Source organism: Oncorhynchus mykiss, chromosome 6, assembly GCF_013265735.2.
Source record: "Oncorhynchus mykiss isolate Arlee chromosome 6, USDA_OmykA_1.1, whole genome shotgun sequence".
Taxonomy (NCBI): Eukaryota; Metazoa; Chordata; class Actinopteri; order Salmoniformes; family Salmonidae; genus Oncorhynchus; species Oncorhynchus mykiss.
Genome location: NC_048570.1, coordinates 11,953,364 through 11,980,734, shown reverse-complemented (window position 1 = coordinate 11,980,734; position 27,371 = coordinate 11,953,364). Strand labels below are relative to the sequence as shown.

Here is a 27,371-nt window from a genome sequence, read left to right as displayed (position 1 = left end):
TGTGTCCAAACTTTTGACTGGTACTGTAAATCATTCTTCAATTGGTCATTCAGATCTATAAATGGTGCACATTGTGCCTTCAAGGAACGTGATCCTGGTCTCCCAACCCATGGCCAAACTCAGGGGTTGAGTTGCCCAACAAGATGTGCTGGCGTTGCATTGCATAAACCATTGGTTAAGTGCTATGTCATCAATTGTACAGTCGGGCATCAGATTGCTATATCATATGATATGGTTAGCTGATTTGTTAAATACCTATTCAGGCATTGTAAGATATGGCATTCGTTTACAATGTAGTCCGATCGGAACTCAACCACAAACCACCGCTCCAATAGGGATCTTAACGACCATTCCCAGGCAGCAGTTATTACAATACAATTAATCAATTTATTATCTCATGATGCCACCCAAATTAGGCAAACAATATATGATTTTGGTGATGTGCCAAAGTGTAACCCTTTCTGTCGAATTAAGTAAGTTCTGCAAAATATAGCTATGTCCATTTAAAGGACCACTTTTGTCAACAACAAAAAAACCTGTGGCAAAAGTTTGATATAGCCTCATTAATCTGTGTCAGTGAAACTGTCACTAAATTATTTGGACATGATCTACATCAGATTACTAAAATTAATCAAACCTAATCAAAGAAATCTATTTATTTTACATGTGAGAGATACAAATGATCCCTATACCGAGCTATAAAATAGAAATACTGTTACTTCCCCACCAATAAGCAGTTAGATTTCAGGAATATGTCCTGGGATAGCACTGTTCTGGGCTTTTGGCACTACCACAGTTGATCAAACAGAGGTCCAACTCCAATCATCATCTCATTGATTTATGCATAAAAAGAGTGAAGTGGAACCAAAGCCCTTTCACCAAGATGGATGTTTTTTCCCATATAAATAAATAATCAAATTTACCATTGCCTACAACTAGCTGCTACACTGCCATCTATCTCACTTTCACCTCTCAACTTCTCAAACCATAGAGATCAAATTATATCTCTGAATGTGGTTCAACGTTCTGACAGTCAAAACTAAATTGAAATGGAAAGATTTATTGATGCAATTTTCCATTATTCAAGATGTCTTTAACATGAATTGAGCTGTTTCTTTTATGAATGGGTGTCATCATGATCAAAGATCTTCTAGCACCCGGCTCACGTGGATGCCATGGTACCGCCAAATCTTTGCTACCGCTGCGGATGATCTCTTGACTTCCTGTAAATAGTGCAATTTGTAAGTCTTATATCTCCGAAAAAAATACCTAACGGTTAGACTGTGGATGACCTCCAGTCACTCATTTGGGTTTATAATTATTATTTTATTCGAAAGATTAACATTTTAAGGTTGTCAAAAGTCAAGTTGCAGTTTATTTAGGTGGGATCATAGCGTGACGGAAATCGGTATATCCCTCCGCTGTTTTGTCTCCTTTCAAGACTGGTTTTGGTCTTTTCGCTGGTAGCAACGAAGAGAGAACCCGACATAGCTGAAAATCCCGTTTGACGGAATTAAAATACATTTTCAGAATCGAAAAACAAATTGACAGGAGCTTTAATTCACCTATTTGTTACAAGTGTAATCGGCGCATATTGTATTTTTTTTTAAAGAGCGTTACTTATATTTTTAAAAGGCATTAACTTACACAGCTAGCTAAGTTGGCTAGCTAACTTTTCATAGGTTTGGAATCACATGCGCGGAGTAGCTGAGCGACGTTATCAAGTTTTTAAAAAACTAGTTATCTCTAAATATTATCCAGTCGTCATTTGTTTGCAGTGTATATTCTTTTTGAGATTTTAGGAATACACCACACACGTCGTTTATGGGCTCATCATGTCAATGAAGCAGGCCGGTGGTAATCGCAAACCCGGCAGTGGCGCTGCCTCTGGTGCCGGGGGAAGTGGCGGACGACAGAATTTGGGCAGGTAGGTGATTTATTCAGTCGACATTTTAGCTAACCATATTATTATTATGATGCCAACGTTGTGAACTTATCAATCGCCGACTATGCTCTTAATTACAGGAGTTGATATTTCCACGATAAATGTCAACGTGTTTGTCGCCCTGACTACTATACTATAAGCTATAAAAACAGTCGCACACTCCATATAACGACCTCTAACCTCACAGTAATGTATTGATTACTGGGAGGTTATATATATGTGAAGTGTGCGACTTATTATTATTTTTAAATCGTTTTTTCATCGTTAGTCTGCACCTCTACACGAAATAATTTTATCTGGATCTGCGCCAGCTCATGCTTATCTGACTAACGTTACTAAACTAACCATACGTCGTTTGTGGTAGGCAAGTTTCTATCCAGCTAGTTAGCAACTTGGTCCATACTATTCGGAATCCTTGTGATGTCCCTGACCCTAGCCTTACTGTAACCATTTTAAATTTCAACGGGTAAGGTACGTCGATGATCCCGGATAGCACGGACCCTAGCAAATTAGGCCTACGAATGATGCTGGACACGGTCTCGTAGTACTGAATGTTCCCGCAGTAATGCCGTACTTAGCTAGCTAGTTTTGGTTTGGTAGCGCCATGTCTGTTTAAGTTAGCTGGTATTGAGAGCATAGCTAGCTATCAGTGGTTTGTATCCTGTGCCACTTGCTTCGATGGATCATCTTGTTAAGAGGATGCATATGCAGCTAGAAATTAAACGGCTAGCTAGCTATACCTCCTGAACTTAGAATACGCTAGGCTACTACCCTGTTAACCAGTTAACGCTTTCTATCATTCATTAATTTAATTCATGCCATCATTGCATCGGCGTCATGGATAAGTCAGTATAGTAAAGGTGGGCAGGACACAACCACTCAACGTTTTGTCTTTAAATATTGTTGCGAGGTGGAAGTTTTGACACCGGCGATTGCAAGTCATATTGCCAAACTAAATTGCTATTTTTTGTTTTGAAGTCGGAGTCACAGCAACGATGTTGCAATCATTTTTAACCTGTAAGTGCGTGCAAGTCTGCAAAAGAAAAGGGGGCGTGGTGGTGTTTTGTGGCGAAGATATAATTTAAAGACCGACGAAGGACTTTCAACCTTGACGTTTTAGTTGCTGCTTGTGTAAAATTGTGCCCTTGAAACATGGCTTGTGTAAGTACTACCGTTAACCAGAAGGTCTGTATTTCAGCAACATATCAGTCTATTTTGATAGCAAACTATTTTAACGGTAGGGACAGTACGTCCTAGCGTTGCATGTGTTTTTTTTGGGGGGGGGGGGGGGGGGGGGGTGGCAACAACAACAACAACAATAGTCATATTCCACACTTCGGAGTCCTGACCCATGCATCATAGACGTTTAAACCAGCCATGCATATATAAACTGTCATCATATGGGTTAGGGAGGCAAGCGCAAAATTAAATGAATTCAGTTATGTATTTCTAATCCAGAAGGAAATTGTGTGTGGGAAAGTGAAGTATTCACTGCACAGCTAGTGAAAGTATCTAGCCAGTCATATTTCAGGTGAAATTTACCCATATGAATCATTATCACTACAGGGCATGCAGGACTCATTAAATATGCTTAGTGTTTATTTGATTGTGGAAAGACCTCAAACATTCCATTTATCTATATATTTTGTGTCACAGAATCAGTAATGAGTCATTTTGAGGATTATAATAATATTGACAATTATTGTTATTTTTTGTCTTTAAGGGGACGGCATAGTGCCAAAGGACCTTCAGCAGCAGTAAGTGAACAGCTTCATTATTTATCATTGTTTGATTTGGTTTTCTGTCTCATTATTTGAATTAGGCACGTGAAGTTGGCAGCTAATGATGATTTGTCACTATCTAGGGTATCATATCTACTATTGTTTTTTTTATGGGAGAAAACCCCCCCAGCATACTGGTACACAGTTGTCTGTTTGTCACACTCTTCTTTGTCCATAATGTTTGCACACATATTCTATTCTGTTATTTTGCAGGTTTGAATTGCATGATCAATACGTTTTGTCTTTCAGGTTGTCTCTAATGGTGTATATGCAAACATGAGGATGGTCCATGTCTTGACCTCATTAGTGGTATGTTCCTCGATCACTTGATGCATTAAGGCTGTGAGGATCAGGCAACACCAAATACATTTTATGATTTGAAACTAATTCATAACCGATCTCTAGACGGAGGTAGTAGAGCCAGATACTGTGTATGTTGATGTGTCTCCTGAACAAAGCTTTTTTTATTTTTTTTTATTTTTTTAAAATCTAATGTCACTGGAAAGCTAATGACAGCACACTACACATGTCATTTTTTTATGTAAACTTAATTTAACTAGGCAAGTCAGTTAAGAACAAATTCTTATTTACAATGACGGCCAAACCCGGAAGCCGCTGGGCCAATTGTGCACCGCCCTATGGGACTCCCAATCACGGGCGGGTGTGATACAGCCTGGATTCGAACCAGGGACTGTAGTGACGCCTCTTGCACTGAGATGCCGTCCCTTAGACCTCTATGCCACTCGTGCTGTTGACTCGTTGAAGCACATCAAGCAAGCAACAGTGACATGTACCACATGTTGTTTTCCCAAAGACCTTCCCTTGCGATAATTAAGTCATGTGTGATTGACAGATTGTTTTAATTAAGAGGTATATGTTTTTAGGAGTGAACTTTGTTTAAATGTGTTGTTCAGACTGCCAATGGAGATACTTCTTAGCAGCAAGTCAATGGTCTTAGTTGAGTTGGAACGTAACTGTACATCTCGCGTGTATGATGATGGAGTAATATTTTTTTTCTCCCTTCATTTGCAGGGAACCAATTGTGAACTGAAAGTAAAAAATGGAATGGTTTATGATGGAGTGTTTAAAACATACAGCCCAGAGGTAAGGACAATCACATAAAGCAATGTCAAAGCCAAGTTTTTTTTCTATTGGGTGACAATAAGTACATTTTAATTGTGATGGCTAGAGCTGTGTTGTATGACCTGATCCCTTGTAGCTTAGTTGGTAGAGCATGGTGCTTGTAGTGCCAGGGTAGTGGGTTTGATTCCTGGGACCACCCATACGTATGATGTGTGCACGCATGTCTGTACGTTGCTTTAGGTAAAATTGTGTGCTGAATGATTATTATTAGTATAATACTTGAGGCCGAGGATATTCTATCTTTCTTGGTAACATAACAGGAGGGTTACACACAGTGGGCCTTACATGCAACATATGCTTCAAGTTTAACAGCCTTGTTGTCCATTTATTAAAGGGAAAATGCTTTACATGGCTCACTTACTGAGGCAGTGTTCATAATCTCAAATCGCACACAAAACCCAAATATAAAATACAACCATGTATTCCCTTCGGGGAGTAGTCTAACCTAAGCGTTTAGTGATACTTGATGGAGCTCTTTCTACTTCACAACTCTGTCGTCCGTCCCCCAGTGTGACCTGGTTCTGGATGCGGCCAACATCAAGAGTCCTGGGCCCAGTGTGGGCCTGCGACAGGAAGATCTCGTGGACAGCATTATCTTCAAGGCTTCCGATGTGGTGGTGGTGCACTTCAGAGACGTGGACTTCAATTATGCCAGAAAAGGTACATCCTTATGTCAAGACCTGTACACTCAAGGTTGTCACTGTCCCCTTAAGTTTGTAGGTGTAGCTATGTCTTTAACTTGAGTTGGTTTGATGCACGAGGAAATGCCTATTTATTGGCCAATACAAAGATAGCCCATTCCTCCTCTGTGAATTGTTATCATGTCTAGAAGCAGAGCCAAGGGCTAGATCATGTGCCTGAACTGAATGCTCCCTCTGTGGCCAGTCATTGAGTAATAATGTGAAATATTGATTGCTCCGAATGTCTCCCAGGCACTGCAGGGGTACTCAATAAGGTTGTGATCCAATATATCTATATTACCTCTAAACCTGTCAGGACTCAAGCACTGCACAGTGAGCAACAATAGACTCTGCTAGTTAGCATCGTAATTAAATCAACTAGTGAAGTGTTACTGTGTGAAGTGGGTTAGATCAGTGCTTCCCTATAGCCATTCCTGAAGCATCCCTGGGTGCCCAGGTTCTTGTTGTAGCCAACCCAGTTTCTAGCAGACAAATAGCAAAGGCCACATGTTAAATGCATACAATATCTCATTGCCATGTGCCAGATATTTCACTGGGCTAAGTCTCAGGTAATGCACAAGAAAACCCATTTGTTTTGTAGATGATAGAAATGTAGCTGTGTGGTTGGAATGTAAACATTAGCATATACATATTGGCGCTTCAGGAATAAGGTTAGGAACCCCAGGGTTAGGCTACCTGTATTCTCTCAACTGACCCTCTCTTCCATGTGTTTCTCCTCAAATGGGTGTAGTCTCTACTGACACAGGTAATATTCTGTTTTTGCACCTTTTTGTTGTTGACGCATACACATGTTAATTTTGATGGTAAGAGGGTAAACAGTAAAACCTCAATAGCTTTGAGGAAATGCAGTAGTGTAAGGGTCCTCTGTAGAGCATGGCTTTTGCATCGCCAGGATAGTGGGTTTGATTCCCAGGACCACCCATACGCAATGTTCCCTCTATGCTGCAAGCAGCTCCCCCGGCACTGCCGCACAAAATAAATATCAGCCTGCGCAGAGAAGCACCTGTACACTCAAGGTTGTCACTGGCGAGATTGAACGTCACTGAACCGTCTAGAGTTTTCCCCTTTTAGTTAACACTATCAAAGTTTCCCTTTACTGTGGGAATTGTGATTGAATCAATGCAATTTTAGCCACTTTCAATGCAACATACTGAAACACAACTATGCAAGAGATTTTGTTGTAGGCCAAACGCATCGCCGTAGGATTCTATTGCGTTGACACGCACGACTCAGCCCGTACTCTACACAGACCTTTGCGGCATAAGCAATCAGAGCTGCAGTAGGCCTATATGCAAATAGACCATTGCCATATGAATCTGTGCCGTTCACGTTGAACTGGACTGTGTTTACAGCATGAGTGGTTGTGAGTAGATGCACTTGTTTTGAGATCAATGTGACAGTTGCATGTATCCACATGCACATTTTGTTCATATCCTTTGCTAGTTAGTGATTTATTAGCCCAGTTATAGATCATTTCTAGTCGGCAATAGGGGGCAGTGATTGCTTCCTACAAGAGCACAAAACGTGTACATTTCTAGACCTTTGAAAAGCAAGTCAGCTGAAGAGCTTTTTTTTTGTCTTAAAAGGGGCAGTGTTGTATTTTGAGATGTCTTGAATAAGCTACGTAGCCAATAGGCAGAGGGTTTGTCTGATTCTCTATAATAAGGGAATGGGAGTAATAATGCGTTTTATTTTGTAAATTGGTTTCTTGTGTCAAACAACACATTTTCAGTCACCTCGTCTGAAAGACAAGTGGATAAGCAGGTTAAAAAGTATCATGGAATGTAGGCTTACATTGACCACACATTGGCTGCTACTGTAGGCTGAATGATAGAACAGCTATTTCCATGTTAAAATGGTATGGTGTGCATTTCTCCATTGTTTCTGAATGGTAGGCCACTGATAACTCATGTTGGCTTAACAGTCTACTTGACCACTGTCTGAAACTGTAACTCGGTGTTCACTGTAAACTCACATTCTGTTGCACAGAATTTTCACAATGTTGGAAGTTTGCGCTCTGCAGACCTGAAATTTGCTCAGCGCCAGACAACATTTGAGGGAACATTACCCATACGTAAAAAAATAAATATATGCACCCACGACAGTAAGTTTCTTGGAATGAAGTGTCTGCTAGATGCCATATTATAAGGGTCAATCCTCATATTGGGCTTGTTTCAGCCAGACCCCATTGTCATTAAAATACATACATATTCAAATGGCTTGATTCTCTAAAGAGCTTTGGTTGACTCTATCGAATAAATGCAACTGAAACCAAAGTACTTACAAAGATGTTGAATTGTGCTAAAATATCTCGTTTAAAAATGACAAGTGCGGTCTCAAATGTTCCTTTTTATAATTCAATCTATTCTGCGTAACCACATTGTCTGACCTGCCTGGAGTCATATTTTTCATGCTATGACTGTAATCTAAGTGCATGTTATTTATAGGTTTATTTTGCTTACCATTAATTTCTGTACTCGTTCTCCCTAATGTTAACGCTATGATTCTGCTACTTCTGTGTTGTGACTGTTTCTAATGGTTATCCTGACATGATCACTGCCAAAGCAAAGAATGCACCTGGTTCTTAGAAAGGCAGATCATGTGCTATCTACCTTCTCCACACCTGCACAGTCATCATTTACCTGTGCCTGCGTGTGTATGTGTGATCCCCTCCGTGTTTGCATGCATGTCTGTCAGCAGTATATAACTATGAATGTGTGTTGTAACGTGTAGATAACTTCACGGACACTGCAGTGGGCGGCAGAATCAACGGGGAACACAAGGAGAAGGACCTGGAGCCGTGGGATGGAGGGCGGCAGCAGCACATGGTCTCAGGCAGCCTGGAGTCTCTGGACACAGACGTGGTATTGCTTTCCATTTAGTGCTCTGCATGGAACTATATCTGCTGCTGTGGGCAAAGTTGCCCCTAGATGCTGTTCTGGTATCTGTTTATTTTCCACCTTAGTGGTTAAAGGGTTACTTTGGGATTTTGGCAATGAGGTCCTTTGTCTACTTCCCCAGAGTCCGATGAACTCCTTTATCTCTCTGCGTCCAGTATGAAAGAAATTGGAGGTAGTTTTGCAGCCAATGCCAACTAGCGTTAGCGCAGTGACTGGAAGTCTACAGTAGCATCTAACTCCGGGGAAGTAGATCAATCCCGAAGTTTCCCTTTAAGGTTAGGATTGGGGAAGGGGAAGCTGATCCTAAATCTGGAGCTAGGTAGCACTTCACCTGAGAGTATTGTTGTTTTTTACCTTCCATTCATAGTCTATATCATCTGACCAAAAGCCTCTCTGCCTCGCTCTTGCTCTGTTGCTCCTCTTAGTCAAATGGCTGGGACCCGAATGACATGTTCAAGTACAATGAAGAGCAGTATGGCATCAAGTCCACCTACGACAGCAGCCTGTCCACCTACACGTAAGCTACTCCTGCCTCTCTCTGTCCACTCATGCGTCATGCAGGCACAGACAGGTTTATCAAGTAGGAAATGAGCTCATCCACTAACAATGTGTTGCACCTACTTTGCTTTGCATGCGTGGCCCCTATTTGGGGACAGGGGTGTGTGTGTGTGTGTGTGTCTAAGGTTTGTCCTGTGCTGTGCTCTGCTATGCAGGGTTGCCCTGGAGCGGGATAACTCTGAGGAGTTTCTGAAGCGGGAGGCGCGAGCGGCCCAACTGGCGGAGGAGATCGAGGCCAGCTCCACCTACAAGTCCCGCGTGGCCCTGGAGAATGACGAGCGCAGCGAGGAGGAGAAGTACACTGCCGTGGTGAGGGGAGAAAGGGAGCAACACACACTCAACAGGTGGGTCTCTGAGGGGTTTTCACAATCCATTAGTTGATGCTAGCATCCATAAATTGAATGTTCGTCTGTCACTCGCATCCATGTTCAGCTGCGACTTGCCTCATGTATGGCTAACATACTGGCATACTGCAGTGTCTTCAAGCTCTCGTTCAGTTGTGGACATTGCAGAGGCAGGCTTGCAGGATTCCGCTGCCAATTTGTACATCTGGTTTCACATTGTTGTAGTTGCATTAGTTTTTAACTTGTTCTCCTGGGTCACTGATCTCTCCATAGAGAAAAGTACATTCCCCCGGGTCAGAGGAACAGAGAGGGGATGTCATGGGGAGCGGGTCGTCAGAACTCCCCTAGGTTGGTCCAGAGCAGCAGTGGACCTCCCCGGCCAGGTCTTCACGACTACACCCCCAGCTCCGGAGCTGACCAGCGGGTTGTCAACGGAGGTAAGGGCACCCTGGTTCATCCTGGAGCATGGAACACTATCACATTTTATTTGTCACATCCTTTGTAAACAACAGGTGTAGACTAAAGTCCTATTGGAATTGGGCTAGTATTACTTGAGAACGTTGGTTATGTATTTATTACCCCAGAATGTCAATTATTCCAGAGGACGATTCTGACAAGATTCTTTTTTTTTTTTTACAAACTGTCCCTGTAATTTTTGGGATGGAAGCCTGGATGTTTTTTTTTTTTCAAGGCGTGAAGATATTTCAACAAATCCAGGCGACAATATGCTACACTGATATATTGAGCTTGGTTCCAACTTTCTGAACCATACCAAACCATCTTTCAGGTCTTGTGTTGATATATAATATTTGAATTAACGAAGTGTAATATTTTAATGATCTGCAGTAGAAGGCATCCTAAATGCCCCCCAGTCTTCAGATGGGAGATAAACAGTTAACTTGCACTTGAGATGTGTTTTAAGGCTGTAGATGAGTTACCTTGTCATTTCTAAATGTTTTGCTCAGTTGTATGCTGCTTCGTGATCTATTAACAACAAGGGTTGCATTACATAGGAGCAATATGTTTCACTGATGCATTTGGCAATATTCACACACACAAAACATCAACCAAAGCATTCACTGTGGAAGTTGATACATGTTGACCCTTCATATATAGGCTAAGAGCAGCACGTAGTTCAAATTATCCAATCAGTTATTGTTTTCTTGCTCAAACCGCAAGCAACACCTGTCAAACTCAGACAGTTCTCTCAAAACACAGGGATGTCGATTTGCACGGGACTAGTGTTATCAGAGGACCTCGGAGTTCGCCAACAGTAGGATATTCTGGATGGAATTGTTACACTCCTGCCAGATAAAAATGGCTGACATGTCAGATTCAGAAAGGACTAAAATGACAGATGTGATGTTTTGTGCTCGTGCACATAATTCCATTACCCAACCTCCCCCAGTAAATCGAGGGCACCACACAATGACTGAATGAAAGGCACTATTGTCAAAGCCAGAGGATGTCTCTGCGTCAGACCACCCCTAGATGGGTTTTTACAGGCATCCTGTAGAGATCAGTTGTGTGAACATGACTGGCTATTTTTGAATGAGCTCATCTGTCCTGAATTTACCCAATCCCTAGTTTTAGTTTAACGTTCTTCTTTTTAGTTAAGCTGTATGCTCATCTCGTAGCTGGTATTTAGACCACAACTGTCGGATCACCTGTAGGATTTGTTAGTCTGACAAGTCCGGGCCTATGTTTATCTGTGTCTGGGGAAACTTGCCGTGGCGAGGTTGGCCTTGACTTTCAGACATCAGTACTCGGTAATCATCCTATCATCCAAAAAACACAATTGCATGTTTCTCTCTACAATAACAATTTGAATGTCAGTTCAGTTTCATTTCCTGAGTTGTCATCTTGTTCTGCGTCCTAACTTTCCTTGACCTTTTTTCAAGTTTATTCTGTTTTCATCAGTTAATCTCTGGAGTTTATTCTTTGCTATGCTGTTTCTATCCGTTTCAACTAGAGGTCAACCGATTGTGATTTTTCAACGCCGATACCGATTATTGGAGGACCTAAAAGAAAGCCGATACCGATTAATCGGACGATGAAAATATATATTTTATTTATTTGTAATAATGACAATTACAACAATACTGAATGAACACTTATTTTAACTTAATATAATACATCGATAAAATCAATTTAGCTTCAAATAAATAATGAAACGTGTTCAATTTGGTTTAAATAATGCAAAAATATAGTGTTGGAGAAGAAAGTAAAAGTGCAATATGTGCTATGTAAGAAAGCTAACGTTTCAGTTCCTTGCTCAGAACATGAGAACATATGAAAGCTGGTGGTTCCTTTTAACACGAGTCTTCAATATTCCCAGGTAAGAAGTTTTAGGTTGTAGTTATTATAGGACTATTTCTCTCTATACCATGTGTATTTCATTAACCTTTGACTATTGGATGTTCTTATAGGCACTTTAGTATTGACAGTGAAACAGTATCTTCCATCCCTCTCCTTGCTCCTACCTGGGCTCGAAGCAGCGTTACCCATGCAGAGCAAGGGGAATAACTACTCCAAGTCTCAGAGCGAGTGATGTTTGAAACGCTATTGGTGCGCTAACTAGCTAGCCATTTCACATCGGTTATACCAGCCTAATCTCGGGAGTTGATAGGCTTGAAGTCATAAACAGATGCTGGCAAATGCACAAAAGTGCTGTTTGAATGAATGTTTACGAGCCTACTGGTGCCTACCATCGCTCAATGCTCTATCAAATCATAGACTTAGTTATAACATAACACACAGAAATACGAGCCTTAGGTCGTTAATATGGTCAAATCCGGAAACTATCATATCAAAAAGAAGACGTTTATTCTTTCAGTGAAATACGGAACCGTTCCGTATTTTATCTAACGGGTGGCATCCATAAGTCTAAATATCCCTGTAACATTGAAGGTTGTGCAATGTAATATCATAATTATATAAAATTCTGGCAAATTATGCAGCCCAAACTGTTGCATATACCCTGACTCTGCGTGCAATGAACGCAAGAGAAGTGATGCAATTTCACCTGGTTAATATTGCCTGCTAACCTGGATTTCTTTCAGCTAAATATGCAGGTTTAAAAATATATACTTGTGTACTGATTTTAAGAAAGGCATTGATGTTTATGGTTAGGTACAGTCGTGCAACGATTGTGCTTTTTTCGCAAATGCGCTTTTGTTAAATCATCCCCCGTTTGGCGAAGTTGGCTGTCTTTGTTAGGAAGAAGTAGTCTTCAGAGTTCGCAACGATGCAGGGTTAGCAGGGAATATTAACGAAATATGCAGGTTTAAAAAAAATATATATACTTGTGTATTGATTTTAAGAAAGACATTGATGTTTATGGTTAGGTACACATTGGCGCAACAACAGTCCTTTTTCGTGAATACGCACAGCATCGATTATATGCAATGCAGGACACGCTACATAACTACACATGGTTGATGATATTACTAGTTTAACTAGTCATTATGATTGTTTTAAGTTTAATGGGAGCTAGCAACTTAACTTGGCTTACTGCATTCGCGTACCAGGCAGTCTCCTCGTGGAGTGCAGTGAGAGGCAGGTGGTTAGAGCATTGGACTAGTTAACTGTAAGGTTGCGAGATTGAATCCCCGAGCTAACAAGGTAAAAATCTGTCATTCTGCACAACCAAATTGGTGTCCAAAAATACCGATTTCCTATTGTTATGAACTTGAAATCTGCCCTAATTAATCGGCCGACCTCTAGTTTCAACCTGCTGACCCCGTCTCCTCTTCCTGCCTTCCTTGAATCACCCTCCTTTTCCTTGTGTATCCATGCCTCGTCTTTACCCCTCGCTCCACCTTATTATCAGTCCTCTTTCTGTCCTTGCTCTCTCGTTTCTCCTTATTTCTCCTCCTCTGCTCATTGTCATTTGTCCTATCAGGTGCCACCTCCTGCCCATCGCCCTCCTCCCGCTACCAGTCAGGCCCCTCCCCTCTCCCACCCAGGGCGGCCACGCCCACCCGGCCTCCATCCAGACCCCCCTCGCGGCCCTCCCGGCCCCCGTCTCACCCCTCTGCTCACGGCTCTCCAGCTCCCATCTCCACTATACCCAGTAGACGCATGTCCTCAGAAGGTAGCTACCTCCCTCCTAACAGAGTGGTGAACACACAGAGCCATGTGCACCGCTGGGCTGGCTGTGCTGCTGCCGCTGTTTCTAATCTCCTGCTTCAAGACGCTGCTTTTCAATTGAGAAATGGCTTTGGACTCTGATGTTTTTTCTTCTTTGCCCTACCTCCACTTTCCTCCTGCTCTCTCTCGCTCTCCTTGCACACATTGCATTGTGAATTGTGTGGTGTTGGTCGCGCTCTCCAGTAACACTCCCATGGTGTGGCATTGAAAGCAGTGGGCACTAGTCACAGACTTGTCAGTGTTTATGTGCACTGGGTGCATTAATGACCGTTGTATTGGTGAAGGAAAGATGGTGTATGTATTCATGCCGTTTTTCATCACCGTTCCTCAATCATTTTGTAATATCGTCTGTGGTAAGTAGCTGTTTGTATTGTCCACCTAGTTGCATATAGTTTGTGGTACTAGTGGCTCACAAGTCTACCTGGGCTCCTTCTAGCTAAATGATGTGATGTGTCACAACTATCTCTCTCCCTCCAGGCCCTCCCAGGATGTCCCCAAAGACCCAGCGTACCCCTCGCACCCACAGAGTTCCCCCCGGGAGTAGAGTCCCCCCGGGAGTAGACTTCATGCCCCACAATGCTCCAGGAGAGGTGTCCGTGCCCCCGGCTACCCGCAGCAGCTCATCCGGTGGCACCTGGTCTTCAGTGGTCAGCGGAGGTAAGAAACCCCATCTGTCCTTCAGGACTGGGGTGGAAATGACACCTGGCAAAATAGCTTGGATTGTTAGATATAGCCACTGTGGTTATATTACATTGACAAATGGTATGCCTAGGGTTGTGGCGGTCAGCCGTTAATTGTCATGCAAATGACTGCCGGTCTCACGGCACCTTACTGTTAATTAACATAACATGTTTAGCATCTCCTGGCTTCCACCCATACGAGCTGCTGATGCGCACCTTTGGAACATCTACATTTTAACAAGTCAAATGAATCCATTTAATATAGCCTACACCGTCACATTAAAATGCATTATTTAGTTGTGATATTCCCAGGTTTATAGGCCTGTCTTAGATATCGAAACATAAATGTTGCATGAGACTTGATGATTTGGAAAAAAGTTTCATGAAAAGGCATGTGCTCTCATCCTTCCCTCGGCGAGACGATTGCATTGTTAATCTGCTTGTGGGTCGAGCAAGTTAGGGGATATGTAATCAATAGAAGATGGCATTAAAATGACAATTAAAAGACTACAACAACCAAAACCAACAGGTAGGCTTGTATTTAGGCTATAATTTGAACAGAGTAGTGATGTGTTGGCTTAACTTGTAGGATAGTGAGATGCAAAGTAGCATTATGGCTAGCCTCAAGTAGCCAAGTTAGCTAGCTTCTCTCGGTTTGATGCAGTCAAGACTGGTACAATGTGATCCGATGGGATGGTAAACTAGCAAGAAGTTATTCCAGGGCGAGAACAGTAGTTGCGGTGTCTCCCTCCGTGCCTGCTCCAAGCCTCCTGAGTCCTGTGTCCTACTCTCACATTCCCACACACACTGCACGCTTCTGCTCTCTGAGGCAGATAGCCTAGAGGTTAAGAGAGTTGGGCCAGTAACCAAAAGGTCGCTGGTTCGATTCCTCGAGCTGGCAAGGTGGACTAATCTGCCCTTGAGCAAGGCAGTTAACCCCCAACTGCTCCCCGGGCGCTGATGACATTGATTAAAGGAAAGGTTCACCCATTTTGAATGTTTTGTTTTTGTGCATCTCTGGGTGAGTTATTGATGTTCAAGCAGACAGAAATCCGTCCGGTGTGACGTAGCACCGTGATAGTCACTCTCACTTCACTGGAAGTTAACAGGAATATGACTTTTACATCGTGAAAATTTCTCAAACATGTCAGATTTCAATACCGGCTGATGTCTTGACTCGGGAGGATTTTTTTTTCTCTCAAATGAGCCATTGATCATATTTTTTGCGATGTTCCTACCTCGAGAAATGTGTAATTTAACGGAGAGCCTAGCACATTTTTTCCCATTTGTCTGCCTCTTTAGTCCAGGGTGCATTGTGCTGTTGCTAGAGATGTATTATAGAAAAGAGATGGGAACGTATAATGTCCCGATTAAGCATACTGTCAAATGTTCACGTTGTCATGCTGCGTCACACGGTTGCTAAACTAATTGTCACTCAATCCCTTTCTCAAAGTCTGTGTATATGTTGAGAAACATGCCTATTTTCCTCAAGTACATAGTGTCACGATTCCAAAGCTATACCCCGGTCTTGCTCAAGGATCTTGCCGGCTCGGGGATTCAAACCAGCGACCTTTCAGTTACCACACCAATGCTCGCTCTGTGCTTCTTTCTCTCTTTCTGTAACGGCTCCGGTTTAATAAGGTAGCAAAACAATGTCTTCTACTGCTTCCCTCTCATCAGACCGGTTGTCCTTCAGATCCTTTCGGGTTTTCAAATAAATGTATGCATATTGGGTCCTGGGCTTTTCCTTGTCCATTTCAGAACAGGAGCTCTGACTCACATCACCATTGTCCTCATCATTCAGATGATTAACTCATGAAGTGATTTAGAGGGACAATGGAGTGCTGAGTATGAGGCGATTAGAGGTTCGTTGGCAGGGTAGGCTGCCATTCAGGGCCATTCATTTGCGCTGTTTTGGATGGGTTTACCCTGACCAGTGGTCACAGGGAATTTGACTGTGGTTATGACTCGTGACTGCCAGTTTTGGATGGGTTTACCCTGACCAGTGGTCACAGGGAATTTGACTGTGGTTATGACTCGTTATGACTGCCAGTTTTGGTGGGAATACGGTCAGTGCGACAGCCCTAGATTTCCATTCTGTGTAAACTTATTGGACAATGAAATGTTCTCATCTTAGCTGTGAAGTCTTACACTAGGTAAGGGATGTATCTCTCTTGGATGTGTGTAGGATAACTGTGTTTGTTGCTCTCCTATAGCACACAGACCTCGATCCCCTCGGCAGAACAGCATGGGCGGGGCCTCTCCTGGTCCCTCGCCCCAGACTGGGTCCACTCCCGTGGAACCTGTTAACACATCAATGTCAGCTTCCTCACCTACTGCTAGCCCTGCCCCCAATATGGCCGCCACCTCCTCAGCAGAGGGTAAGTCTGCTTGCCATCGACATCCATACTCCTATTGTTTTCTGTCTGTATGCTCTGAAGCAGTGACAAACGTAAGAATCTGTCACTTTCATATTAAAAGCAGTCAGTCAAGCGCCGTCTGAAACAAGGCACTTGACGATTTACTCTCCCCTTCTTTCTTCCCTTAATATAGCGAAAGATTCTCGGGTCCAGGCGACGAGACAGAACTCTCCTACGGTCAACAAAGAGAACATGAAACCCCTGGAGAGCCCCCCTAGTATCAACAGACCACTCTCTAAAGGTCTGCAGCGTGGACACAGCTCACATTTTGAGGAGGATCCAATTGTATTGTCTGAAATGCATCTCTATTTCTGTATTGGTGAAATGTCTCATGATCTTTCACTTTCTCTCTGCAGGACCCCCCTCCATGGCACCAGACCACAGAAAACAAATAGACAACTTAAAGAAATTTAGTGTAGATTTTAGGGTAAGTTGGGTGTCCTCACTTGCCTTCAGGAAGAAGTATCTCTTGACAGTAAAATACAGAAAATGTCATAAATAATCTTTGTTAGTACAGCCATCTAAAACTCTCATCTCGCTCTCTCAGTTGCAGTCCAGCTCTAACCCAGACCCACAGTTTCAGCAGATGGTGACTAAGCCTCCGCAGGACACGGGAGAGAAGTCCAAGCAGCTTCCTCTGGATAAGGGGTTGGAGGGGTCTGAGGGCCCTGTGGTCCCCGCCAGGAGCAACAAGCCAGACAGCCCTGGCGCATCATCCCCCTCCCTGTCCTCTACCCTCTGTCCCGCCCCGGAGCAGAACAGGGGGCCTGACGTGACCTCGCAGGGTGTCCAGACATCTGCACCCAACTTAAGCGGAGGAGCCAAGCCTGAAGACAAGGAAGAGGATGAGGCAGAGTGAGTGTCATGGCCATTCATCTGTTAGATTTGAGTTGGTGTTGTAGTGGGTCTCTCTTGAGGGTAGGCACAAATGGAGTGCAGCTTTAAACAGCCAACCTAAGAGAAATTGATCATCCTGGAACTCTCACGTTGCCGAAATAAATGATTTTCTGTCTTATGTTAATGTTTCCTTTTCCCCGCTCCGCAGTCAAATGAGAAAGTCGACTCTGAATCCTAATGCCCACGAGTTCAAACCCAGGGTCTTCACTCCTCAGGTCAGTTTGACTCCCCACATAGGCTGCATCCTCTGTTTCTGCTATTTGATATCTCTGCTTGATATCGATATTCCTTTTGAAGATGAAAAGACTTTGTAATATGTGCCTGTGTGTGCAGCCAAAGCCGGCCACCACCCCAACCCCCCCTCGGCCCCAAGGCCAGCCCAGCCCCTCTATCGTCATGCAGCAGCCTCAACAGGTCTACTTTCCCCAGATGTACCCTCTGACCCCTGTCAGCCCTGGAGTCCAGGTGAGACGACACACGCACACACAGACTCCATCCTCCTGCATGCCCCCACAACTCTGGCAGGTTAGAATAAGAATACTTGTGGAAGCTGAGACATCCCCATGAAATGATAATTGGTGTATGATTGGCATGCACAGTTGCTAAGCAGCATGGAAGGTGGATGAGGGTCCTAAAATATTTAGTTCACCCTCCTTTCACCTCATCCCTCATCTCTTGCTCTCACTCTCTGTCTCTCTGTGTGTGTTGTGGTACAACGAGATGGAATTAAGTTTTATTTTTTCTAGAGGTCGACTGATTATGATTTTTCAACGCTGATACCGATTAATCGGCCGATTTTTTTTTAAAATATTTATTTATTTATTTTTATTTTATTTATTTTTTATATATTTGTAATAATTACAATACTGAATGTAACAATACTGAATGAACAATGAACACTTATTTTAACTAAATATAATACATCTAGTCTCAAATAATGAAACATGTTCAATTTGGTTTAAATAATGCAAAAACAAAGTGTTGGAGAAGTAAGTGAAAGTGCCATGTAAGAAAGCTAACGTTTTAAGTTCCTTGCTCAGAATATTTTAAAGCTGGTGGTTCCTTTTAACATGAGTCTTCAATATTCCCAGGTAAGAGGTTTTAGGTTGTAGTTATTATAGGACTTTTTCTCTCTCTACCATTTGTATTTCATATACCTTTGACTATTGGATGTTCTAATAGGCACTCTAGTATTGCCAGCCTAATCTCAGGAGTTGATAGGCTTGAAATCATAAACAGCGCAATGCTTGAAGCATTGCGAAGAGCTGCTGGCAAACGCAGTAAAGTGCTTACGAGCCTGCTGCTGCCTAACACCGCTAAGTCAGACTGCGCTATCAAATCCTATACTTAATTGTAGTATAATAAACACACAGAAATAAGAGCCTTAGGTCATTAATATGGTCAAATCCGGAAACTATCATCTCGAAAAGACGTTTATTCTTTCAGTGAAATACGGGACCGTTCCGTATTTTATCTAACGGGTGGCATCCATAAGTCTAAATATTGCTGTTACATTGCACAACCTTCAGTGTTATGCCGTAATTATGTAAAAATCTGACAAATTAACCAGGCGGCCCAAACTGTTGCATATACCCTGACTCTGCGTGCAATGAACGCAAGAGAAGTGACACAATTTCACCTGCTTAATATTGCCTGCTAACCTGGATTTCTTTTAAATAAATAAATATGCAGGTAAATGCATAAATATGCAGCTAAATATGCAGGTTTAAAAAATATACTTCTGTGTACTGATTTTAAGAAAGACATTGATGTTTATGGTTAGGTACATTTGTGCAACGATTGTGCTTTTTTCGCAAATGCTCTTTTGTTAAATCATCCCCCGTTTGGCGAAGTTAGCTGTCTTCGTTAGGAAGAAATGGTCTTCACACAGTTCGCAACAAGCCAGGCGGCCCAAACTGCTGCATATACCCTGACTCTGTTGCACAGAACGCAAGAGAAGTGACACAATTTCCCTAGTTAAAATAAATTCATGTTAGCAGGCAATATTATTTATATATGCAGGTTTAAATATATATACTTGTGTAATGATTTTAAGAAAGGGGTTTATGGTTAGGTACACATTGGTGCAACGGCAGTGCTTTCTTTCACGAATACGCTTGTTAAATCACCCGTTTGGCGAAGTAGGCTGTGATTCAATGACAAATTAACAGGCACCGCATCAATTATATGCAACGCAGGACAAGCTAGATAAACTAATAATATCAGCAACCATGTGTAGTTAACTAGTGAATATGTGAAGATTGTTTTTTTTATAAGGTGCTTGCTAGCATTTAAACTTACCTTGGCTCCTTTGCTGCACTCGCATAACAGGTAGTCAGCCTGCCACACAGTCTCCTCGTGGAGTGCAATGTAATCGGCCATGATCGGTGTCCAAAAATGCCGATTCCCGACTAATGAAAACTTGAAATCGACCCTAATTAATCGGTCGACATGTAGTTTTTTTCTGTATAGAAAAGTCTAAGGTGGGCCGCCTAAGTGTTTCAGGCCACTTGTGTCCAAACAGTAAAGAAAGAAAAGGTGTGATGTGAAAAGGTTCAGTGTAAACTTAAATGACTAAAACCAGCTATAAAGTACAGTATGTAGAAAACATTATGGTGCTGTTATTTATTTTAAGATCAGTCAGGGACAATCAAATTCCCCAAATAATTCATTCAGGACTATCTTTGTCAAGGCATGGGGCCCACATCGATGTTACATTTGAGTCACACAAATAGCATAAACCATGGCAAGATGTGTAGATTGGAGTAAATTAGCTATATAACAGCTACATTTTGTCACTGCGGACAATGGGAGAGTCTCTAAAATTTCCGGTCAGAGACTGCACCAGTGACCATGCCCACAGCCCCATTTTGATCCAGAAAAAAACCCTGGAATGTATCATTCCCAACCAGAAGGATCACCTTTTCAATTTTTGCTTCACTGCTATCAGTTTTTTATAATTTGTGGGTATTTGTATGATCCATCTGTCCTTCTATGCAGTTGTGGCATGCGTATGTTAGAGGCCCTTTCTTCCTACTTTGGCCTGACTGGTCACCGTTTCACATTCCACAGTCATTTACTCACTGTTTGATCTCATGTAGAGTAGCCTACTGCTTCTTTGTATTGGTTTGTGACATTTCGGGAGACTTCAGGTGGGTTTGAGTCGAGCTTGAATTATTATTATTATTTATTTATTTATTTTTTCTCTTCCTGAGTATCTCCTGTCAGTATACAGCAGCATTGTCTTGATGCTAGTCCTGTTTTGGTGTAGGCCAGTTGGGAGTAATGTAGGACTCGGGAGTGAATGCAGTAGGGCTGGGCGATATCGGCAAAATGTCATGGTATTTTTTCAATTTGAAGTTATTTTGTTTTTGATCAATAAAAGTTCTAAATTTGCTTTGAGTAGTGTGTGTGTGACCCTAGGGTGGCAACACACATTTTAAGTGATTGCAATGGGCCATTCTCCATTCTGATTGTTTTATACTGTTTAATTCAACTTCAACCTAAAATAATTTCCTGCACTCATTTGAGATCATTTCCACACTGCGGACAAAAATACTAGGCCTTATTTTTAACCAGATGTTGCGATTTAGATCAAACCACTTGGGTGAACTTTTAGAAATATGAATAATGGTGGGCACTTTGAATACAGTGACATGACAACGAATGAAACGTGTTATTGTGACAGGGTAGGAACCAAAGTGTTGATCAGTGTTTCCAAGGGGACCCTATAGTCTTTGGCAACATTAAATCTTTATTCATACAGCCAACTTGCAATTAGCATTAGTGGCTAAGAAAATACAAACTAGCTGTTTGCAGATGTAAGAAGCACAAAGTAATTATAGTATGCTTGTGGATTTATATTAAATCCATAAGCAAAAATGAACATTTTGTTGCATGTGCTGCATTGACCGTGCAGACTGAACAAAAGTGTCAGGTGGTCAAGCAACAACAAATGCGCTCCTTGAGAGACGGGGTGGGACTAGATCTGTGTGGAAGCGGCAGGGAGAGGGATGGACTCGAGTAGTGGAGTAAACTATAAAAATTAACGTTACACATGGCGTATCACATTTAACAAACCAAACATTCAAATACCCCTATAGAAGGTCAAGTAAAAACCCAAACCGGTCCGTGCATAAATACCGGCGTGTGTGTATATAGTAAAATACGGTATACCGCCCAGCTCTAGAATGCAGTTTGAGACTAGTGAATCCGTTGTGAACTATGCAATTGTGTGATGGAGATCTCTGGACTTGCGCTGTCTCCAAAAGCACATACAATACATCTCTGTGGCAAATATTGTAAGAAATAAATCTATTTTGGTCTTGAAGTTGCTATGGTGATCCAACATTAGTCACTTGAGAGAGAAACATTTTCTAGTTACCACAAACAAGCCACTAAAGAATGGTTCTGTTGTTTCTCCCTTTCCTCTCTCCATTAGAAAAGCATTATCTGGAAGGTTTGTGCATTTCTTAAGCTTTCTACTCTTTTCTTACCTTTTATGTCCAAATCCGTATGTGATGTTTTGCTTGCTTGAAAATGTCCCATCAGATGTTGGTTTGCCAATTTCTTATTGCAATTGTTTCTAGTTGTCGATCTTATCTTCGTTTTTAACAGCTTACTTTGGTTCATTTGACAACTAATGGTCTCGCTGCCTTAGCAATTTTTTTTTTATACCCAGACCTAAGACTCTTCATTTTTAGTTTACAAACTGAAGAATGCAGAGCAATTCTCGTATTTGTATGTGAGCAAATGTTGCCATTTGATTAGCCTGCATTGATAATGTGCAGATGAACATAGAATATTAAGTGCATGTTTCAGTCATCCAGCTGATAGAAGGGGAGCCCAGTGTGGACAGACAGGTGTATGCATGAGACCAGACAACCCTTCTTCTCTTCAAGTTTACAAGGCATGCTGTGAACATGGATTGTGGGTGTATGAGGAGGTCAGAGTTGAAACGGTAAGGGGGCTGTGAAATCAGTGGGTTAACCTTGGTGTTCTTCTGATCTTCTCTGCCAGTCTCCAGCCATGTACCACGTCCAGATGCCTCATATGACGCTGAGCCAGTCCAAGCCCTACAGACCAGGTAAAGGTGAGACTGGCAAACGCTGTCTCATGTCTTCCTTGTCCTCATCAATAGCACAGTTCAGCTGCCAAATTAACAGCCAAAGGCTGCTTCCAGAAGTCAGACATGCTGCCCTCACACATGCGTGCACATGGAGCCAAAGCTGTCTGGCAAACGCATAGTGAAGACATTCTCATGACTTTGTGCAGTAAATATTCATTTGCTTTGTAGTCGTAACTGCCGGCCGGCATCGGGTGATAGCGCTGCTTTATGTGTGGAGCTTTTGTCGGCGTTGTCTAGTCTGCTGGAGAGCCAAACAGCTACACTAACAGTGCTTTTGGAATTCAGCATTTTCATAGGGTGTATGTCATCATAGATGGATTCAGCATTGTAGACAAATAATTAATTAAAAAGGTTGCCCACCCAGATATCTCTCCTGTTATTCTGGATGTTTGTGTTCTGAATGGTTGTTGTTGTGGTATGCCACTGGCTGCTGCAGTATCCAACATGCCCCAGCAGAGGTCAGACCAGCACCACCCCCAGGGCACGCCCACCATGATGCACCCGGCCGCGGGGCCGCCCATCGTGGCCCAGAGCCCTGCCTACTCAGCCCAGTACTTCACGTGTAGCCCACAGCAGTTTACCAGCCAGCAACTGATGCCCCACTACCAGTCACAGGTAACAATCTGCCAAAATAACTACTCTACTCATTTCTATGGACCATGGATAATGGAAAGACCCTATAGATTTCATCAGGGCTTGTAGAAGGTATTCCAATACTCCTCCAATGAGTGCATGAATGCCTTAAAATCATCAGCAGTGTCTTTGGAATAGGACCACACACACACACACACACACACACACACACGTACGTGCAGGCAGTGAGTTCCCCATCTTCCCCCCCAGGCCCAGCATGTGTTCAGCCCGGTGATTCAGGGTCAGGCCAGGATGATGGCCCCTCCCACCCACGGCCACCCTGGCCAGCTGGTCTCTTCCACCACCCAGTATGGTGAACAGACTCACACCATGTACGGTAAGACTCCACTGTGTGTCAGACCGCATTTTCTACTCTTCCCACTATCTGGTTGTGTGTATGTACCTCATCTCACCACCCAGAACCAAATCAGCGACTCTATTTTGGTTCTGGGACCGGTGGTAGAGAGATTTGTAATACGGTTGCATAGCCACACTAATTCCATGTAAAAAGCATAAATGGTGTGCGATTGCGCAATAAACGTTAGATTATTTTTCTTTTTGGCAAAGCAAACATGTTGACATGTTGTTCTGTGTAGTCTGTCTGGTCTGTGACAATAACCCAGTCTTTGTTTGGGGGGGGGGGGGTTCAGTGTCACAAGGCCCCATGCCGCAGCAGTACGCCCACCCCAATACCACACTGCATCCCCACCCCCAGCCCTCGGCCACCCCCACAGGCCAGTCCCAGCAGGGCGTGCAGCACGGTGGCAACCACCCGGCCCCCAGCCCCGTCCAGCAGCACCAGGCTGCTGCAGCTGCCCAGGCCCTGCACATGGGCAACCAGCCCCAGCAGCAGATGTACCAGGCCCTGGCCCCCACCCCACCCTCCATGACCCCGGGGCCCAACCCCCAGTCCCCCCAGGGCAGCTTCTCCTCGGCCCAGCAGGCAGTCTACCTCCACCCCCAGCAGATGCAGCACGGCTACAACCCCTCCCACATGGCCCACATGCAGCAGGTGAGCTCCACCTTCAGAAGCCCTTCCCTTCACTCTGAGTACATACTATATGAGCAGGTTAGTGGTCCCAGGAACAAAAACACTCACTTTTATAGAATCAAAGTCAGTAACAGTTGTATGTATCTTTTTCTACTAAGCTTTTTTTTCTGTCTTATTCTCTCCCTCTTCAGGCCCATATCCAGTCTGGGATGGTGCCGTCCCACCATGGTAACCCTGGCCACCCTCAGATGATGCTTATGGCCACCCAGCAGCAAGGTGGCCCCCAGCCCCAACTCGCCCAGAATGCCCTCAACCCCATCCCAGTGTCCTCCACTGCTCACTTCTCTTACTTGGCTCACCCCCAAGGTACGTCCATATGAAACCCCATCCCTACATGCCTCGGGGAGGACTTCTCCAGTCACCTGACGGATGTCTTTGCTGCTTGTTCAACTAAACACAAGTCTTAAATTGGGGCAAATAGGTTGTTCATCATATCAATGTTTGATCCCATTTCCCAGTCTTTTTTGCTAATGATCATTTTGGTTGAAAACAGATATTAATAAATGCTGACATGCAGCTGTATCTAATCTAACCACGACTGGCCAATCAATGATTTGCTCCATTTTGTGTTTTGTCCCTGCAGTACAACAGCACCATCAGCAGCAGCTGTAGAGGGTACTGTGGAGAACATGGACCCCTCTACCACCCTCGCTCTCGGAGTCTTCACACAGAGAATCCACACAGCTCTCATCATGCTACATGTGCGTTCCTCTCCCAGTCAGAATGTTCAGATTGTTACAGTGGACAGAGGTTTTATTAGTTTAGAGTTGTGCTGATAACAGAAAGGACTCCTTTCCCCCCCACACACACACCTAAGTGGAACTTGATTTGGCTTGCCAATTTAAGAATTGAGAATGTAAAAAAAATACCGGAGCTTGCATTATGTCTGCACCTTGATATGAAAATTCTTCCGACTTGGACAGTTTTAAAGTGACTGTTTAATTGCTGCTACTATTGCTGCATTCAAGACTTAAGAACAGGTTCAAACCAAACTAAAACAAATTAAAATCTTCCTGTAATTAATAACAAGTTTGGCTAAAAGGACTGAAGTATTATTTATGAATTGATGGCTAAGGTGATCCCACTTCCCACCTGACCATTATGGAACTTAAGTTAAAATACAGTTTACTTTGTAGATATCCATTAAAAAAATTAGGAAAAAAATAAAAGTTTTAAACTGGGTAACTGTCTTTTGTTTATTTTAGCTTTCTGTTTAATCACATTTTTTGAAGTAATGTATAGACCTTGACAAATGTATGAATTAAGTTGGTCAAAAAGTAGATGACCACTCAAGGTCATGGACAAGATTAGGACCTGGTCTCTATCCCAGTGATTCTAGAGGGCTGTATAATTGATTGAAGTACTTTGACCATCCAGATCAGTTTGCACGTGATGTCTTTTTAGAAAGGCTATCTGCAAGATTAGAACCTGTGACCTTCAGATCTCTAAATGCCTAATCAACTGCTCCAGCACAGCTTTTTTTCACAGATATAAAGCTGTTCAGTAAACAAATCACATTTTATAATTGTTGGGTAAGGTTGGAAAACAAACAGCGCATTGTGATTTGAACTGACAAACGTGGGTTGCGACCAAGTTAACACCCTTCAACCTACCTCCATATGAGCCTTGTCTTTATTTGACTCACCTATAACCTCTACCCCCTGACCTGTCACTAAGCGGTTGAGACTGAAGTCGTGGCAAGTGGATCTGCAACAGCCGAACACTTATAGATTTCCAACAGCAAAGCTCAGATCCACATAAGCTATAGTTAATGAAAGTTTATTTGTCTAAGTAAACATCTCAACCTCCAATATCTCACACGAACTGAAATCGTGTGTGTAGGCTACATGATACAATCAATTGGTAACCCTCATATCACAATTTGTTAATATCCATCTAGTCTTACATGAAACGCAGCAACGTTGTTTCCTGTTTCAGTCACATCTTTGGTCATGTTTGTCAAAAACAATTCACCTCATTGGTTGACAAGAGGTGATGAAGTTGAAGAGCAACTTCATGACCTTTAATCACATGGTTTGTGTAAAGTACATGTAGGCGCAAGTCGGACAATTATATATTTTTTTAACATACTTTGAAAGGCAGTGACTAACGTGATCTGCTCGAATGTGCCCAGTGAGTCTGAACTGTCTATACCGGTCTCAATATGGATGGGATCTGTACATATTTTAGCACCAGGTATCAACGAGGCTCAAATAAATGTTTCACAGGTCCCTTAGCGACACCCTTAAATGACCCAGTTCTATTTTAACCCCTAGCACCCCCTGTTCAGACTAAACACGTGAAAGCATTATAGGGCTTTGTGGTGGAGCCATACCATTCTGTGTACACTTGTAGATAAACATGAAACCATGAGGGAGGTGTGGAGCTTTTTCAGTCACAAATGTGTTGCAGGTAGATGTGTTTTGGTTAGCTTTATTTTCCAAAAGTCAAATATACAGTTTATATAATTTTAGAATGATTAGAACTGAGGGAAATGTAACAATTGATCAAAGATCGACAGGAAAAGCTTTGGGGTGGTTTACTTAGTGATGGAATGTTAGTGCTAATACATAAATAGAATCAACAGTATTGAGAAGACATGCGTTCATCAGTTGAACTCAATGTACAAATGTCGCTGAGGGGCCAAAATAAATGCTCGCAAGCAAATGTTCTAATACCTGAGCACAGGAGGTTGGAGGCACCTTTTTAATTGGTGAGGATTGGCATAGAAACCATGTTTGATGCCAATCCATTTGCACTGTTTCCTTGGGAGCATAAAACAAACCTATGTGCAGACAGTTGAAGAGTGAGCAACCCACGTCTGCAGTGACGGAATGCACTCGAAGCTTGCCATGACACTGATGTAAGTAGGGGTGATCTTTATTGCTGGATGCCAAGTATGAATTTTGTTTCTCCAATGTACAGGTTAAGCTATAATATTGAACAACGCTTTAAGCCAAATCATGGGAAATATGTTATTGCACTAATTTCTAACGTCAGGTCCGGAAGTTCAAAGGGTTAAAGCAAAAGCAGTCTCT

General features: G+C 42.7%; 1 protein-coding gene across 9 annotated transcripts; it reads left to right on the top strand.

The window, feature by feature from the left end:
* The first annotated feature begins 1,337 nt into the window (after positions 1-1,337).
* LOC110525267 (ataxin-2) lies at positions 1,338-25,518 on the top strand. 9 transcript variants are annotated; one of them, XM_021605252.2, is made up of 25 exons: positions 1,338-1,927; positions 3,669-3,702; positions 3,976-4,035; positions 4,759-4,830; positions 5,379-5,529; positions 6,301-6,315; positions 8,304-8,434; positions 8,896-8,987; positions 9,184-9,372; positions 9,646-9,809; positions 13,277-13,468; positions 14,002-14,181; positions 16,421-16,585; positions 16,758-16,865; positions 16,981-17,051; positions 17,172-17,479; positions 17,670-17,736; positions 17,855-17,986; positions 21,963-21,980; positions 22,541-22,613; positions 23,086-23,264; positions 23,493-23,619; positions 23,933-24,351; positions 24,465-24,639; positions 24,917-25,518. In XM_021605252.2, the coding sequence occupies exons 1-25, from the start codon at positions 1,836-1,838 to the stop codon at positions 24,943-24,945; spliced, it is 3,243 nt and encodes a 1,080-aa protein (XP_021460927.2). In that variant the 5' UTR covers positions 1,338-1,835; the 3' UTR covers positions 24,946-25,518. The 9 variants fall into 9 exon arrangements, with proteins under 9 accessions (XP_021460927.2, XP_021460934.2, XP_021460928.2 ...); XM_021605253.2 differs by having other exon boundaries at positions 1,340-1,927; positions 22,541-22,607; XM_021605257.2 differs by having other exon boundaries at positions 1,342-1,927; positions 23,933-24,294.
* Positions 25,519-27,371: the final 1,853 nt, after the last annotated feature.

Coding starts and splice junctions, on each gene's coding strand:
- LOC110525267 (XM_021605252.2), top strand. CDS start 1,836: ATGTCAATGAAGCAGGCCGGTGGTAATCGCAAACCCGGCAGTGGCGCT. Junction 17,480..17,669: donor AAGGAAGAGGATGAGGCAGA/GTGAGTGTCATG, acceptor CCCGCTCCGCAG/TCAAATGAGAAAGTCGACTC. Junction 24,352..24,464: donor AGTACATACTATATGAGCAG/GTTAGTGGTCCC, acceptor CTCCCTCTTCAG/GCCCATATCCAGTCTGGGAT.